The sequence below is a fragment of the Heterodontus francisci genome, chromosome 46, assembly GCF_036365525.1.
Source record: "Heterodontus francisci isolate sHetFra1 chromosome 46, sHetFra1.hap1, whole genome shotgun sequence".
NCBI classification, from domain to species: domain Eukaryota; kingdom Metazoa; phylum Chordata; class Chondrichthyes; order Heterodontiformes; family Heterodontidae; genus Heterodontus; species Heterodontus francisci.
In genome coordinates, this window is record NC_090416.1 from 17,688,619 (window position 1) to 17,707,097 (window position 18,479).

The window sequence follows — 18,479 nt, forward strand, 5'->3', positions numbered from 1 at the left end:
GAGCCTTTTCAGTCTCTCTTCATAGCTGAAATGCTCCAGCCCAGGCAACATCCTGGTGAATCTCCTCTGCACCCTCTCCAGTGCAATCACATCCTTCCTATAGTGTGGTGCCCAGAACTGTACACAGTACTTCAGCTGTGCCTAACTAGCATTTTATACAGCTCCATCATAACCTCCCTGTTCTTATATTCTATGCCTCTGCAAATAAAGGCAAGTATCCCCTATGCCTTCCTAACCACCTTATCTACCCGAATTGCTGCCTTCAGTGATCTATGGACAAGTACACCAAGGTCCCTCTGACACTTTGTACTTCCTAAGGTCCTACCATCCATTGTTTATTCCCTTGCCTTGTTAGTCCTCCCAAAATGCATCACCTCACACTTCTCAGGATTAAATTCCATTTGCCACTGCTCCGCCCATCTTACCAGCCCATCTATATCGTCCTGTAATCTAAGGCTTTCCTCCTCACTATTTACAACACCACCAATTTTCGTGTCACCTGCGAACTTACTGATCATAGCTCCTATATTCACGTCTAAATCATTAATGTACACTACAAACAGCAAGGGTCCCAGCATCGATCCCTGCGGTACACCACTGGTCACAGGCTTCCACTCGCAAAAACAATCCTCGATCATTACCCTCTGTTTCCTGCCACTAAGTCAATTTTGGATCCAATTTGCAAAATTGCCCTGGATCCCATGGGCTCTTACCTTCTTAATCAATCTCCCATGCGGAACCTTATCAAAAGCCTTACTGAAGTCCATGTAGACTACATCAACTGCTTTACCCTCATCTACACATCAAGTCACCTCCTCAAAAAATTCCATCAAGTTACATAGACACAATCTCCCCCCGACAAAGCCATGCTGACTATCCCTGATTATTCCCTGCCTCTCCAAGTGGAGATTAATCCTGTCCCTCAGAATTTTTTCCAATAGTTTCCCAACCACTGATGTTAGACTGACTGGCCTGTAATTACCTGGTTTATCCCTGCTACCCTTCTTCAATAATGGTACCACATTCGCTGTCCTCCAGTCCTCTGGCACCTCTCCTGTGGCCAGAGAGGATTTGAAAATTTGTGTCAGAGCCCCTGCTATCACCTCCCTTGCCTCACACAACAGCCTGGGATACATCTCATCTGGGCCTGGGGATTTATCCACTTTTAAGCCCGCTGAAGCATCTAATACTTCCTCCCTTTCAATGTTAATATGTTCAAGTATATCGCAATCCCCCTTCCTGATCTCTACACCGACATAGTCGTTCTCCACTGTGAAAACAGATGAAAAGTAATCATTTAAAACCTCACCTATGTCCTCCGGCTCCACACACAGATTGCCACTTTGGTCCCTAATGGGCCCTACTCTTTCCCTGGTTATCCTCCTGCCCTTAATATACTTATAAAACGCCTTAGGATTTTCCTTTATATTGACCACCAATGTTTTTTCACGTCCCCTCTTCGCTCTCTTCATCACTTTTTTAAGTACCCCCCTACACTTGCTATACTCCAATGCCTCTGCTGTTTTCAGCGCTCCGAATCTGCCATAAGCCTCCTTTTTTTTTTCCCGGATCCAATCCTCAATATCCCTTGACATCCAGGGTTCCCTGGACTTGTTGGTCCTACCTTTCACCTTAAAAGGGTACATGCAGGCTCTGAACTCTCACTATTTCCTCTTTGAATGCCTCCCACTGGCCTGATGCAGACTTCCCTACAAGTAGCTGCTCCCAGTCCACTTTGGCCAGATACTATTTTACCAAATTGAAATCGGCCTTCCCCCAATTCAGTACCTTTATTTCTGGCCTGTCTTTGGAGGCGGTGGCATAGTGGTATTATCACTGGACTAGTAACCCAGGGTATTTCTCTGGGGACATGGGTTCGAATCCCACCACAGAAGGTGGAATTTGAATTGAATTAATAAATCTGGAATTAAAAGCTAGTCTAATGATGGCCATGAAACCATTGTCGATTGTTGGAAAAACCCATCTGGTTCACTAATGTCCTTTAGGGAAGGAAATCTGCTGTCCTTACCTGGTCTGGCCGACATGTGACTCCAGACCCACAGCAATGTGGTTAACTCTTACATGCCCTCTGAAATGGCCTAACAAGTCACTCAGTTGTACCTAACTGCTACGAAGTCAATCCAAATGAATGAAACCGGACGGACTACCCGGCATCGACCTTGGCACCGGAAACAATTGCAAACCCAGCCCAGTCAACCCTGCAAAGTCCTCCTTACTAACATCTGGGGGCTTGTGCCAAAGTTGGGAGAGCTGTCCCACAGACTAGTCAAGCAACAGCCTGACATAGTCATACTCACGGAATCATACCTTACAGACAATGTCCCAGACACTGCCATCACTATCCCTATGTCCCACCAGCAGGACAGAACCAGCAGAGATGGCAGGACGGTGGTCTACAGTAGGGAGGGAATTGCCCTGGGAGTCCTCAACATCGACTCTGGACCCCATGAAGTCTCATGGCATCAGGTCAAACATGGGCAAGGTAACCTTCTACTGATTACCACCTACCGCCCTCCCTCAGCTGATGAGTCAGTACTCCTCCATGTTGAACACCATTTATGTCCATCACCAAGAGTGGCTTGGTAGCACCACTACTGACTGAGTTGGCCTAGTACTAAAGGACATAGCTGCTAGACTGGGTCTGCGACAGGTGGTGGGGGAAACAACACAAGGGAAAAACTTACTTGACCTTGTCCTCACCAATCTGCCTGCCGCAGATGTTTCTGTCCATGACAGTATTGGTAGGAGTGACCACAGCACAGTCCTTGTGGAGACGGAGTCCCGCCTTCACATTGAGGATACCTTCCATCATGTTGTGTGGCACTATCACCATGCTAAATGGGATAGAGTTCAAACAGATCTAGCAATGCAAAACTGGGCATCCATGAGGCGCTGTGGGCCATCAGCAGCAGCAGAATTGTACTCATCCACAATGTGTAACCTCATGGCCTGGCATATCCCCCACTCTACCATTACCATCAAGCCAGGAGATCAACCCTGGTTCAATGAAGAGTGCAGGAGGGCATGCCAGGAGCAGCACCAGGCACACCTCAAAATGAGGCGTCAACCTGGTGAAGCTACAACACAGGACTACATGCATGCCAAACTACATAAGCAGCATGCAATAGACAGAGCTAAGCGATCCCGTAACCAAGGGATCAGATCTAAGCTTTGCAGTCCTGCCACATCCAGCCGTGAATGGTGGAGGACAATTAAACAATTAACTGGAGGAGGTGGCTCCACAAATATCCCCATCCTCAATGATGGAGGAGCCCAGCACATCAGTGCGAAAGATAAGACCGACGCATTTGCAGCAATCTTCAGCCAGAAGTGCTGAGTTGATGATCCATCTCGGCCTCCTCCTGAAGTCCCCAGCATTACAGATGCCAGACTTCATCCAATTCGATTCACTTCACGTGATATCAGGAAATGACTGAAGACACTGGATACTGCAAAAGCTATGGGTCCTGACAATATTCCGGCAATAGTACTGAAGACCTGTGCTCCAGAACCTGCCGCGTCCCTAGCCAAGCTGTTCCAGTACAGCTACAACACTGGCATCTACTCTGCAATGTGGAAAATTGCCCAGGTATGTCCTGTACACAAAAAGCAGGACAAGTCCAACCCGGCCAATTACCGCCCCATCAGTCTACACTCAATCATCAGTAAAGTGATGGAAGGTGTCATCAACAGTGCCAGCAAGCAGCACTTTCTTAGCAATAACCTACTCAGTGACGCTCAGTTTGGGTTCCACCAGGGCCACTCAGCTCCTGACCTCATTACAGCCTTGGTTCAAACATGGACAATAGAGCTGAACTCGAGAGGTGAGGTGAGAGTGACTGCCCTTGACATCAAGGCAGCATTTGACAGAGTATGGTATCAAGGAGCCCTAGCAAAACTGAGGTCAATGGGAATCAGGGGGAAAACTCTCTGCTGGTTGGAGTCATACCTAGTGCAAAGGAAGATGGTTGTGGTTGTTGGAGGTCAATCATCTGAGCTCCAGGACATCACTGCAGGAGTTCCTCAGGGTAGTGTCCTAGGCCCAACCATCTTCAGCTGCTTCATCAATGACCTTCCTTCAATCATAAGGTCAGAAGTGGGGATGTTTGCTGATGATTGCACAATGTTCAGCACCATTCGTGACTCCTCAGATACTGAAGCAGTCCGTGCAGAAATGCAGCAAGACCTGGATAATATCCAGGCTTGGGCTGATAAGTGGCAAGTAACATTCACGGCACACAAATGCCAGGCAATGACCATCTCCAACAAGAGAGAATCTAACCATCTCCCCTTGACATTCAATGGCATTACCATCGCTGAATCCCTCACTATCAACATCCTAGGGGCTACCATTGACCAGAAACTGAACTGGAGTAGTCACATAAATACCGTGGCTACAAGAGCAGGTCAGAGGCTTGGAATCCTATGGCGAGTAACTCACCCCCTGACTCCCCAAAGCCTGTCCACCATCTACAATGCACAAGTCAGGAGTGTGATGGAATACTCTCCACTTGCCTGGATGGGTGCAGCTCCAACAACACTCAAAAAGCTTGACACCGTCCAGAACAAAGCAGCCCGCTTGATTGGCACCCCATCCACAAACATTCACTCCCTCCACCACTGACGCACAGTGGCAGCAGTGTGTGTACTACAGCAACACACCAAGGCTCCTTAGACAGCACCTTCCAAACCTGTGACCTCTACCACCTCGAAGGACAAGAGCAGCAGATGCATAGGAACATCACCACCTGCAAGGTCCCGTCCAAGTCACACACCATCCTGACTTGGAACTATATCGCTGTTCCTTCACTGTCGCTGGGTCAAAATCCTGGAACTCCCTAACAGCACTGTGGGTATACCTACCTCAAATGGACTGCAGCGGTTCAAGGTGGCAGCTCACAACCACCTTCTCAAGGGCAATTAGGGATGGGCAATAAATGCTGGCCTGGCCAGTGACACCTGCATCCCATGAACGAATTTTTAAAAAAATTCCATAACTACCTTAAATCTTAGAGTTATGGTTACTATCCCCGAAATGCTCTCCCACTGATACTTCTACCACCTGTCCAGCTGCATTCCCTAGGATTAGGTCCAGTACCGCCCCTTCTCTTGTTGGACTTTCGATGTACTGGCTCAAAAAGCTCTCCTGTATGCATTTTAAGAATTCCGCCCCCTTTAAGCCTTTTGCACTAAGACTATCCCAGTTGATATTAGGTAAGTTGAAATCCCCTACTATTATTACCCTATTATTTTTTACACCTTTCTGAAATTTGACAACATATCTGTTCCTCTATCTCTCCCTGACTGTTCGGAGGCCTGTCGCAGAAATACTGTCACTGCATTAAACCCATATAATCCTGGACTCGTACAACATAACGAACAAGAAAGCAATTCGATCAACAACGTCTCCTTACCTGCTTTAAAACTCTCTGACCGGTAGATATCCCGCAGCTCTTTCATAAGTCTGTCAGTGGCCTGAACGGACCCAGACACTGCCCCCTGCAAAACAGCGTACAGAACATCAAGATTGTTGAAAAACCTTCAGCCAAGTCACATCACCTTGGTTTAACGCCTCTGATTTTCCACCCACCCACACACCGCAACATGCCCCGGGTTTCTCTTCCTCAGATCCAAGTATGCAGCAGTTTGCCCACAGTCTGGTTGTGACCAGCTTGTTCTGACCCTCTCCCTCCACAACAATTTGCATTTGTATAGCACCTTTAACACCGCAGAATGCCCCAAAGCACTTCACGGGAGCATAAATCAGTCAAAATTTGACACCCAGCATGTAAGGAGTCATGAGGACAAGTGACCAAAGGCTCGGTCAAAGAGGTCGGTTTTAAGGAGCATCTTAAAGGAGGAGCGAGAGAGGTTTAGGGAGGGAATTCCAGAGCTTAGGGCCCCCAGGCAGCTGAAGGCACGGCCGCCAACGACGGAGCGATGGGAGTCGGGGGATGTGCACGAGGCTGGAATTGGAAGAGCGCAGGGATCTCACCGCCTCCTCACAGAAGTGGTAACTCACTGCACAGTGGTATTCAAATCTACATGCTGAAGCACGCTGGGGATTGTCTGCAAAGTAACTATCTGCCCATCCTCTCGAAGGCGCAGAGTCTTGCTGGGGTCTAGGGATCCACGGGGACCACCCACCCCCGATCCTCCCTCCGAGCGGTCAGTCTCCCTAGACCGCGAGCAGGGGAGGGCACCACAAACCCAATGCTGCCCTCTGGTCACTCTACATCCAAATGTCACAGATCCAACCACCAATGGGAACCTCACCTGGCCTGCCCCCTCAGCCCTCCCCCCCCAGACCCATTCCCAAAACAAGGGGCACTGAGGCCAACACCCCTGGCTGAGACCACCCAAGCTGGGATCTTGCTGCTTCCTCTGGCTCAGTACTGCACCAGTCTGTGGCGCCCTGGCATTTAAAGACTTCACACGCGCCAGTAAAATTCAGACCGAGAGTCATACAGTAGAAGTCACAGTAAATCAGGTAGTTGACGTCCCCTACAGACACGTACATTCAGATAGTCTTGCCTCTGGTTCTTTTTTATCTTTTCCAATATAGCCAGATTCTCCTTCCCGATCCCTTCGTCCTCGGATTTCTTGCCCTCCGCTGGCTCTTCCTCCTTCATTTCATAATGGTCCAGGTCCTCGTTGTCCTGAGGGGGCAGAGCAAGAGCGGTGAGCATGCAGGAGTCACCGGCAGTGTCGTTACAACACCCACTGGGCACAGGGAGAAGCAAGCTGGGTGGGGGTGCGGGTGAGGCCCTCAACTCACCTCTTGCTACTTTCTCCTCCCCCCCCCCAACCATGTCCATTCTCCCCAACCTCTGCCAAACTGCACAGGCAACGTTACACAAAATGTACAGCACAGGAACAGGCCATTCGGCCCATCTAGTCTGTGCCAGTGTTTCTGCTCCACACGAGCCTCCTCCCACCCCCTCTTCATTTCACCCTATCTGCATATCCTTCTATTCCTTTCTCCCTCATGGGTTTATCCAGTTTCCCCTTAAATGTATCTCTGCTATTCCCCTCAACCACTCCCTGTGGTAGCGAGTTCCACATTCTCACCACTCTCTGGGGAAAGGAGTTTCTCCTGAATTCCCCATTGGATTTATTAGTGACTGTTTTATATTGATGGCCCCTAGTTTTGGGGGTTTCCCCAAATGCAGAAACATCTGTCTAAATTAGTCTCTATTCTAAAGATTAGTTTGGGCACAACACAAATGCTTATAAACAGTATAAACTTGGGAGAGGGGCAGCAGTGTTTCCAGGGGAGTTGGAGGGAGGGATGGAGTCCAATGGGAATAGCACCAGCCTTTTCCCCCCTGACTTACAGGGAATAATGAGCACAGCACAATCTGATGCTCAGCGCTGTGTCCAGTGCCATAGACTAGGCTTGTATTCCTTGGAGTAGAGCAGATTAAAGGTTCATCTGATTGAGGGGTTTAAGATGATTAAAAGATTCATTAGGGTCGATAGAGAGAAACTACTTCCTCTGGTGGGGGGGTTGGGGGGGAAAAGGAGTCCAGAACAAGGGGGCAGAACCTTAAACTTCGAGCCAGGCCGTTCAGGGGTGATGTCAGGAAGCACTTCTTCACACAGAGGGGGAGTGGAAATCCCAAAAAGCTAACGACGTTGAGGGGGGGTCAAATGAAAATGTCAAAACTGAGATTGATGGATATTTGTTGGGTAAGGGGATTAAAGGTAACAGAACCAAGGGAGGGAGATGGAGTTAAGATACAGATCAGTGAGGATCTGATTGAGTGGCAGAACGCCAGGGAATTACCTGTGAAACCAGTCGTCATAATTTAACCCTATCTTTCCAGCGAATCTGCAGCAGACCCTCTCTCAAAAGGCCAAGATCCTTCCCAAGGAGCCATACTGCAGATGAGGTCTAACCAGAACTTTAGACAACTAATGTAACTTCCTTCCCTTTATATTCCAGTCCCCTTGAGATAAAGGCCAACATGCCATTAGCCGCCTTCATTTATTTTCTGTACAGGAATCCCTCAATCTCTCTGCTTCTCACCAACTTCAAAAATATTCTGGTCTCTGCGTCTTAGGTCTTGCACTTCATGAACTGACGAGAGAGGTGCAGTCCGTTGTGGACACAGTGCATGTTCTGCACACTGATAACCTGTGACATTAAGGGCAAGGAGATCCTGAACAAAAAGGCACCCCCTCCCCACCGACTCCCAGTAGCGGGGATAAGGGCTGGCTTGGAGCAAGCTCACCTCTGCCATCTCCTCATCCTCCTCCTCAGACGTCACATCATCCCGTGTGCTCTGCGAACGGAGAGAGAGAGAGAGAGAGAGAGAACCTCAACTCAATACCCAGAAACGGCAGCAATGACATATACGAGTGAACACATGAAATATGGCAACGCCCGATCTTGGTCTTACCTATATGGAGTAGTGCCAAGTACAAACCAGCACTCCCCACCTCCATCCCCTAAGGCATTCTCTTATTGGACTGGCGAGTTGGAAAACGGGACACGAGGCATCGGAAGGAGAGAGGTTAGCTTTCATCTGTCATTCGTTAACTGCTGCCCGAAGGCACTTGGGTGAGCTCCTTGCTTCAGGCCCCACATTGATCCCTCCCATCCCCACCGCAACAGTACTTCTGCACAGTCGCAGACCTCTGCTTTAACTCACTGGTATCAGCCGTGGCTCAGTGGGTCGCTATCTCTCTCTCTCTCTCTCTTCTCAGTCAGTGGCTGTGGGATCGAGCACTGCTGCAGAGACTTCAGTACAAAATCCAGGCCAGCACTCCCACTGCCAATACAGAGGGAGTGCTGCACTGCCGGAGGTGCCGTCTCTCAGGTGAGATGTTAAATGGAGGCTCTATTATTTTGAAGGAGAGCGGAGGGAGTTCTCCCCAGTGTCCTGAAGCCAATATTCATCCCTCAACTAACATCACTTAAAACTTTCTGCTCATCATCACATTGCTGTCTGTGGGATCTTGCTGTGTGCAAATCGGTTGCCACGTTTCCTGCGTTACAACAGTACTTCATTGGCTGTAAAGTGCTTTGGGACATCCTGAGGTCATGAAAGCCACTACAGAAATACAAGTCTACAGGCCACTCTTCTCTCTGCATGCCCCCTCCCACTCTCCCCCCTCACCCCCGCTGTGCCCCGCCCTCTCCCCTCCCCTCCCCATTTGCACTCTACCCTACCTGTTCTGTCGGTAGTGGCTGATCCAACATTTCCACATCCGGGTGTTGTGGGAGGTTGTAAAGTTTGCACAGGTCAGAGATTATTCGCTTGAAGTGTTGGAGAAGCTGGAGAGAGAGAGAGAGAGAGAGAGAGTCAGTGCAAGGACAGAGTCCAGCTGAAAGAAAGTGAGGCCATTCGGCCCATCCACTGCAGCCTGATCCCAAGCTACTTTGGGCGTTCCCCCTCCTCCTCCCCACATTGCTGCCCGTGGAGTAATCTTAAGAATACGCCCTTGCCTGGGCTGGCCTGCACATGACTCCAGATCCACAGCAATGCGGTTGACTCTGAAATGCCCTCGGAAATGGCCCAGAAAGCCACTCTGTTGTAAGAAACCACTACAGTAAAAAGCACTGTGGGTGTACCAACCTCACATGGACTGCAACGGTTCAAGAAGGCAGCTCACCTCCACCTTCTCAACAGCAATTAGCAATGGGCAATAAATGTTGGCTTGGCCAGCCCATGCCCTCATCCCAAGAACAAACAACAACAATAGATCACCCTTTAATCACCTATACCAGAGGGAATACGAGCCAGGTCTGTGCAACTTGCCCTAATAATTTAACCCTTTTAGTCTCGGTATCATTTTGGTGAATCTGTGCTGCACTCCCTCCAAGGCCAACTTTGTTCCTGAGGCGCGGTGCCCAGAACTGAACACAGTGTTCATGGGTCGCCTTCCATTTCACAGTTACTCGGACAGGAGTCCACCTGCGAGTCCTCAGATTGCTCCATTGATTACAGCGACAAGTGTAAATCCAGACTCACTGAACACTCCAAGGTGAACTAACTGCTGCCCACGAGCCACACAAGGCCTGGAGCTCAAGCGACAGGGTCCTCCGCGTTGCGCTCCTACTTACTACTCACGGAATTGGTTAATTTCCTCGGCCTAGGGAGCTTGGAAAGGGCAGTTCTTGGTGCTGCTGTTTTGAATGAGTGAACGAAATCCTTAATCCGCCACCAGAATCGGCCCGGCTGTCTGGGAATATTGATTGATTCATGGGACGAGGGAAGGGTGGGGGGGGGGGTGGGGGGCTGTCCGACGAGGGGAGATTGGGTAGAATGGGCTGATACTCTCAGGGCTTTCGAAAGATGAACGGTGATCTCATTGAAACAGGTAAAAGATTTTGAGCAGGCTTGACTGGGTCGATGCTTGACAGGCTGTTCCCCTCTGGCTGGAGAGGGCTGTGAATCTTTGGAATTCTCTACCCGAGAGAGCTGTGGATGCTCAGTCATTGAGTATATTCAAAATAAAAGGATATGGGGGTAGGGCAGTAAATTGGAATTGAGCAAGATCAGCCGAGATTTCTTTCACTTCCTATTCCTATGCTCTTTTGAGTCAATGGGACCAAAGTGGTGCCTCCGTGGCTCACACCTCACCCAAAAGACAAGAAAACCACTCGGGCATTTCCTAGTCCACAACCCCAGAAAAATTATCCCCCCCCCCCCGGATCCCGTTCCCTTTATTTGCCTGTGGCCTCTTGGATTTCCCTTTAAGGGTCTGTGGCTTCTTGCTCGTAACGGTGGGCCAATGATCATCGATTCGCAACATGGCAGACACGCTGCAAAAACTGAAACAAAAATTCACCAGCCATTTCAAACCCATGCCCAAAACACTCCCGTTCCTTTCTTGCTTGGGAACCATGATGGAAAGGGTCTGTGTAGGTGGGGGTCTCCTGTCAGTTAAAAAGGCAACCCCCTTCCCCCCCCCCCCCCCCACCGCCCAAACTCACCAGCGTGCTGCCTTTCTTTATATCAGCGAGGCGTTCCAACACTGCAGCCAGGTTTGGGTCCTCTGACTCCACAAACCATATAGGTGGTACCATGGGATAAGATTCCTGGAAAACAAGAGCATCGAAAGTACCGTCAGCACAGTGGACCAAAATCCCCAACCCTTCCCATTTCCAACTGTCGCCTTATATTCCGTGCCTTCCCCTCCTCTTGCATTCCATCCCTCCCATCACCTCGGCTTCCGTCCCTCCGCCCCCGAATCCCTGGAAAGGTCCAGATGGACCAAACCTGCCCTTGGCAACCAAGTGTTACGTGGCACAGCACCAAGGTGAGACATGGACGCAATCAAGTTTAACGGGCACCAGTCACCAAAGAGCAAGGGTCAGGATCAGAACGCCCTGCCCCCTCCCAAAAAACACACAGAGCTGAAGACCTACCTTTTATGATGAAGTCAATGAGGACCACCCAGATCCCAAGACCCGATTAGTGTTTAAGTTACCAAACTCAGTAATACGAGAGAGAGAGAGAGAGAGAGCGAGAGATGGAAGTTATTAACCCCCCCCCCCCCCCCCCCACCCCACCCCACGGATAGAGTGGTGAAATGAGTAACATCGGTGTGGCACTGAGCCAAGGAAGGCTCCATTGATGCTCTGTGTTGTCATCGGACAGCGTCACAATTGGTCTTGCTGTCTATTGGGTGGGGGGGGGGTTAAGGAAGGTGGGGTGGGGGTGGGTGTGAACAACAGGGTTCCTGCTGCCCACTACTGTCCACGTGACCTCTGCCACAAAGGCCGCAGATAGGCTCAGGCTCAGGTCTGAGGCCTCCCAAAGTCAAATAGCCCATCGAGCTCCATGCCTGGCCCACATTGGGGAGCCGTTCGAGGGCTCGTGGAACGGTGCATCCAGGATTCCTCCGCAGGGCCGAGGTACCGAGGGCGGGGGCTGCCTTCACGATTAAGAGCCTGAATTAGCAACACGGTTTTATACAGGAAGGCGTACAGTGCTGAGCTTGACCTTGTCCTCACCCAACGTTGAGATACAGTCAGTTGCAAACAGGAACTGATTCTCGCTCTAGATCAGTTATAAATTTTAAAATCGGAGATAGACAGACTTGTTAACAAAAAGCTTTGAAGGGATATGGGGCAAAGGTGGGTATATGGAGTTACGTTGCAGATCAGCCATGATGTCCGAGTGGATCAAGGGACGGAATGCTCTCCTCCTGTTCCTACGTCCTGCACAGACTGCATTCGACACCGCAGGCTGGGCATTCACAGAAAAAAAACCATGCACATCGGGCAAGTGAGGCAAATCACTGAACGCAATCAACTGGAATTTCACTGAGCTGTATCCCTTTCCCCCTCCACATTCTCCCTTGCTGCTGAGTTTAAGCACTACAGGGGACTTGGACTGCACAGCGTGACTGTGAATTCACCAAACGGATAGCAGAGCTAAAAGGGTTAAGTTACGAGGACAAGTTGCACAGACTCGCGGCTTGTATTCCCTCGAGTATGGAAGATGATTAAAGGCTGATCTAATTGAGGTGTTTAAGGTGATTAAAGGATTCGATCGGGTCGATAGAGAGAAACTATTTCCTCTGGGGCAGAACCTTAAAATCCGAGCCAGGCCGTTCAGGGGTGATGTCAGGAAGCACTTCTTCACACAAAGGGGAGTGGGAATCTGGAACTCTTCCCCCACTCCCCCCAAAAAGCTGTTGATGCTGGGACACTGTGTGGGCGCCAACTGAAAAAAACGTCAAAACTTGAGATTGATTAATTATTGATAGGCAAGTGCATTAAGGGATGTGGAACTGAGGCAGGGAGATGGAGTTAGGATACAGACCAGCCATGATATAAAAGAGTCACGGAAAAGGCTAGAGGGGGCTGAATGGCCTCCTCCTGTTCCTGTCTGTTAGTGTGAGACGAGAGCTAAAAAAAAAAAAAACCAGGGGAGGCACTGACTCACCCTGTTTGTATTGCAGCGAGGAGGGGGATTTCTGGATGTATAATTCATTTTCACTGAGCTACTCAAGGCTGTGATGTGGGACTACAAGATACCACGATTAAACATGAACACCTGAACAGGAAGCCATCATTTAATTGCAGGGACCTGGTGTGGTTCACATATCAAAACCCCAGTCACAGAATGCAGGAATAGGGAGTTAGGGTGAACCTGGGCCTCTATCTAACCTCAAACAACCCGTGTGAACGTCTCCCCTCATTGCTGGCTGTTGGGTTGCCGACATACAATAAATTAGGGGACAGTTTAGGTCAATTCGAGAGTGCAATTGGACCCAAAATCCAGAAAATTGGCAACCTCATTGAGAGGCTGATTTTTGAAATGATAGAGATAGGCAGGTCAGTGAAGTAAGGAGGCTGTTCAACTGAGTTAGACTGTACTCTATCTAACCCTGTGTCAGACCTGGGAGTGTTTGATGGGGACAGTGTAGAGGGAGCTTTACTCTGTATCTAACCCCATGCTGTACCTGTCCTGGGAGTGTTTGATGGGAACAGTGCAGAGGGAGCTTTACTCTGTATCTAACCCCGTGCTCTACCTGTCCTGGGAGTGGGCGATGGGGAAAGAGCAGGGTGGAGTGGGATTAATTGGATAGCTGTTTCAAAGAGCCAGCACATGAACGATGGGCTGAATGGCCACCTCTTGCTTAATATCATTCCATGATTCTTCCCATAGTGCAAAACCCAAAACTGCATTAACTGTGCTCCAATCAAAGTACAACACAAATTCACTCTTACACTTGGACGATGGGGTTCGATACCTCTTGACATAAAACATTAGTATAAAAAAAAGTGTGCTGCATAACTATTTTCCTTTCCTTTTTCTGACTGGAGAATGGATACCAACTTCATTTCCACTGCAACTGGTGGATTTACAAAGAGAGACCATTTGGCCCATCAGGTTTGTGCAAACCCTTCGACACACCATCGCCAACAACCCGACACCAGCCCCCCAGCAGAGCTTCAGTCCAACCCAACCCTGTCCACAAGCAAATTTCACAGAGATATACTCCCCAGCAGAAGTCACTGGACAGTCAGAAGCTGGACATCTGACTGATTTTCTCCACCGGTACCAGACCCCAGTGTTATACACCGACAGACCTGTCCCCATCAGTATCCTACCCCAATGTTATACACCGACAGACCTGTCCCCATCAGTATCCTACCCCAGTGTTATACACCGACAGACCTGTCCCCACCAGTACTGTACCCCAGTGTTATACAGTGACAAATCGGTCCCCGGCAGTATTCTACCCGAGTGGTGTACAAAGGAGTAATCAGACAGGGTTCCTGCTCCTGAAGGCTGTTGAGTGATTCCTGCTGGAAATTGCTCTGGCTTGTCAGGACTGGGCTCAGCTGCGACGCCTGTGGTCGAATAGCCCAGTCAGCACCTGGCGCACCCGCACATGGCGGCTGAGGTGCTGATGGGCGAAGGGTGCTCACGGAACCCATCTCCCCCAGCGAGTCTGTGCCTTCAGGGGAGGTGGGGAGTCAGAGAAAGCTGGTAGGAAAAGCAAAGCCAGCCGTTACCTGCAAGAATCTGCTTTGCCACAGCAGCGGGAGGAGGAGGAGGAAGAGGAGGAGGAGAGAAGCAGAACATGTCAAAGATAGGCCCGTCTTAAATAAACACGACTCAACTGCAGAAACTGAAATAAGATCATCCTTGGAGCAGACAATGTTAGGGGGAGATTTAAGAGAAAGTGTGTTCACAAATTATGAAAGTACAAAGGAAGAGGGGGAGGCCATTCAGCCCCTCGAGCCTGTTCTGCCATTCTGTTAGATCACGCCTCATCTGCCCCTCACCCCCATTAACCCAACCTTGCTCAATATCCTTCCCCACTAATCAGAGTCTTGGAAGCTCCAACTGACTGCCAGCATCTCCAGGTGGGGGTTGGAGGAGGTGGGGGAGGTGCTAGTGTCTAAAACAAGAGAGTGTTCTCCAGATTTCTATGCAGAAAAAGTGCCTCCTAATTCCACTCCTGAGAAACTGAGCTGATTTCAGCGCACAAGGAGAAATTGTTTCCAGTGGCAGGACGGTCAGTAACCAGAAGACACAGATTTAACGTAATTGATAAATGAACCAGGCCTAGTCTACTCAATATCACCTCACAGGACAACCCTCTGATCACAGGAATCTGGTGTTGCACTCCCACCGAGGGCAAGTGCACTTCAATCACACCTTCAGGTCATCCAAAAAGCATGAGATAACCACTGATTTCCTTTTTTGGAGCACAGGCAAAAGCCTCAGCCAATGTGGACACAGCAAGATCCCATTGAACAATGAGTTGAAAGACCCTGGGGTTTCCCTGCTGGTCTTTAGACAGAGGGGAGCGGGTAGATGTCAACAGGATGGCTGGGCAAGCTCCCTGCTCTTCGCCAGAGTGCCGTGGGATCTTCCTACACCCACGCAAACAGGCAAAGTTTAACCACACTCTCCCAACAGAGCAAAGTTTAGGCCAGTCGCAACAATTACCGATATAAATTTGTAACTAAAACCCACTGGCAGTCTAAGTAACTGTAGATTTTAGATCTGACTGGAATCGTAGCTCTGCCAACAGCTTGGGCCGAGTCACGCCTGGGAATCAATTTATGAGCAAGATCAGATGGTCAGCTGCGGAGGCCCACATATTTTCTTAAAACGTATCCCGTCAGCATCACTGGAGATTAATAATAAACATCAGCTTATGCTCTGACTGATACAGTATCTGAGATTTTTATTATTGATTTTGTGTCTTGTAAATGAACATAATTCAAAAGTGTCTCCTCTCAAAAACACACCATACTAAACAAACATTATATAAACATCTGCACCCATTATCCCAGTAATGGTATTAGCCAATATGTATGCAGAACGGTTATATTCAGTAACACAGTGTCTTAAAATATACAGGGGTGTTAAATCCAGTAACACACTATCATATATTATACAGGAGTCTTAAAACAGCTTGCATTATCTAGCGCCTTCAATGTGGGAAAGTGACGCGAGGTGATTCACAGGAGCATTAAACAAAATTTGACACCGAGCCTCACAAGGCGATCAAAATCCGGACAAAGAGTGCAGCTTTAAGGAACGTCTTAAAAAGGAGGGAAGTGAGGTGGAGGGGTTTAGGGAGGGAACTCCAGGGCCTAGAGCCCAGGCAGTTGAAGGCACAGCCGACAGTGGCGGAGTGGTTAAAATCGGGGATACGCAAGAGGTCAGAATCAGAGGAACGCAGAGATCTTGAAGGTTTGGTAGGGGTTGGAGGAGGGTACGGAGGTAGGAAGGGGCGAGGGCCATGGAGGGATTTGACAACAAGGATGAGAATTTTGAAAAATAAAAGAGGCACTGCATGCCCAAAAACCAATGTAGGTCAGCGAGCAAAGGAACAATAGTGATTGGGATTTGGAGCGAGTTCGGACACTGGGAGCAGAGCTCTGGAGGGTAGAATGTGGGAGGCGATCTTGGAGTGCATTGGAATAGTCAAGTCTAAAATTAACATGCGCATGGACGAGATGGGAACCCGGCAAGTTTGAGGTGGAAATGAACAGTCTAACTGATCTTGAAACCTTATGTTCGCACTGTTATCTCAGGGCCCAATAGGCATGAAACAGCCTGGTCAGTCTCAGACAGTTGCCAGGGAGTGGATGAAATTATACCCGGTAACAGTGTTAGCAGATATTGTATAAAAATGTTACAACCAATAACAGTGTTATTATATAATATATACAGGAGTGTTACACCCTGTAATATTCAGTATGTTATTACATAATATATAGGAGTGTTACATCCAGTAACACACAGTGTGTTATTATATAATATATACAGGTGTGTTACATCCAGTAACACACAGTGTGTTATTATATAATATATATAGGAGTGTTACATCCAGTAACACACAGTGTGTTATTATATAATATATATAGGAGTGTTACACCCAGTAATACAGTGTGATATTATATAATATATACAGGAGTGTTACACCCTGTAATATTCAGTATGTTATTACATAATATATAGGAGTGTTACATCCAGTAATACACAGTGTGTTATTATATAATATATACAGGTGTGTAACACCCAGTAATACACAGTGTGTTATTATATAATATATACAGGTGTGTTACACCCAGTAATACACAGTGTGATATTATATAATATATACAGGAGTGTTACACCCAGTAATACACAGTGTGTTATTATATAATATATACAGGAGTGTTACACCCAGTAATACACAGTGTGTTATTATATAATATATACAGGAGTGTTACACCCAGTAACACACAGTGTGTTATTATATAATATATATAGGAGTGTTACATCCAGTAATACACAGTGTGTTATTATATAATATATACAGGAGTGTTACATCCAGTAACACACAGTGTGTTATTATATAATATATATAGGAGTGTTACATCCAGTAATACACAGTGTGTTATTATATAATATATACAGGAGTGTTACACCCTGTAATATTCAGTATGTTATTACATAATATATAGGAGTGTTACATCCAGTAACACACAGTGTGTTATTATATAATATATACAGGTGTGTAACACCCAGTAATACACAGTGTGTTATTATATAATATATACAGGAGTGTTACACCCAGTAATACACAGTGTGATATTATATAATACATACAGGAGTGTTACACCCAGTAATACACAGTGTGTTATTATATAATATATACAGGAGTGTTACACCCAGTAATACACAGTGTGATATTATATAATATATACAGGAGTTTTACACCCAGTAATACACAGTGTGTTATTATATAATGTATACAGGAGTGTTACACCCAGTAATACACAGTGTGATATTACATAATATATATAGGAGTGTTACACCCAGTAATACACAGTGTGTTATTATATAATATATACAGGAGTGTTACACCCAGTAATACACAGTGTGTTATTATATAATATATACAAGTGTGTTACACCCAGTAATACACAGTGTGCTATTATATAATATATACAGGTGTGTTACACCCAGTAACACACAGTGTGTTATTATATAATATATATAGGAGTGTTACATCCAGTAATACACAGTGTGTTATTATATAATATATACAGGTGTGTTACACCCAGTAATACACAGTGTGTTATTATATAATATATACAGGAGTGTTACACCCAGTAATACACAGTCTGATATTATATAATATATACAGGAGTGTTACACCCAGTAATACACAGTGTGTTATTATAGAATATATACAGGAGTGTTACACCCAGTAATACACAGTCTGATATTATATAATATATACAGGAGTGTTACACCCAGTAATACACAGTGTGTTATGATATAATATATACAGCAGTGTTGGACCCTGTAATACAGAGTGTGTTATTATATAATATATACAGGTGTGTTACACCCAGTAATACAGTGTGTTATTATATAATATATAGGAGTGTTACACCCAGTAATACACAGTGTGTTATTATATAATATATACAGCAGTGTTAGACCCTGTAATACAGAGAGTGTTATTATATAATA

General features: G+C 47.3%; 1 protein-coding gene across 3 annotated transcripts in view; it reads right to left on the reverse strand.

Moving 5' to 3' along the window:
- LOC137356927 (ubiquitin-conjugating enzyme E2 Q1) overlaps positions 1-18,479 on the reverse strand; it is a 56,698-nt gene that overhangs the window by 10,829 nt on the left and 27,390 nt on the right. For 2 of the 3 annotated variants that reach the window (XM_068022781.1, XM_068022779.1), the window contains exons 2-6: positions 10,967-11,071; positions 9,200-9,304; positions 8,259-8,309; positions 6,540-6,680; positions 5,436-5,520 (exon numbers count right to left, since the gene is read on the reverse strand). In XM_068022781.1, coding sequence (XP_067878882.1) covers positions 5,436-5,520; positions 6,540-6,680; positions 8,259-8,309; positions 9,200-9,304; positions 10,967-11,071 — 487 coding nt within the window. The remainder of the gene's footprint in view (positions 1-5,435; positions 5,521-6,539; positions 6,681-8,258; positions 8,310-9,199; positions 9,305-10,966; positions 11,072-18,479) is intronic. The other variant, XM_068022780.1, reaches the window with a different exon arrangement.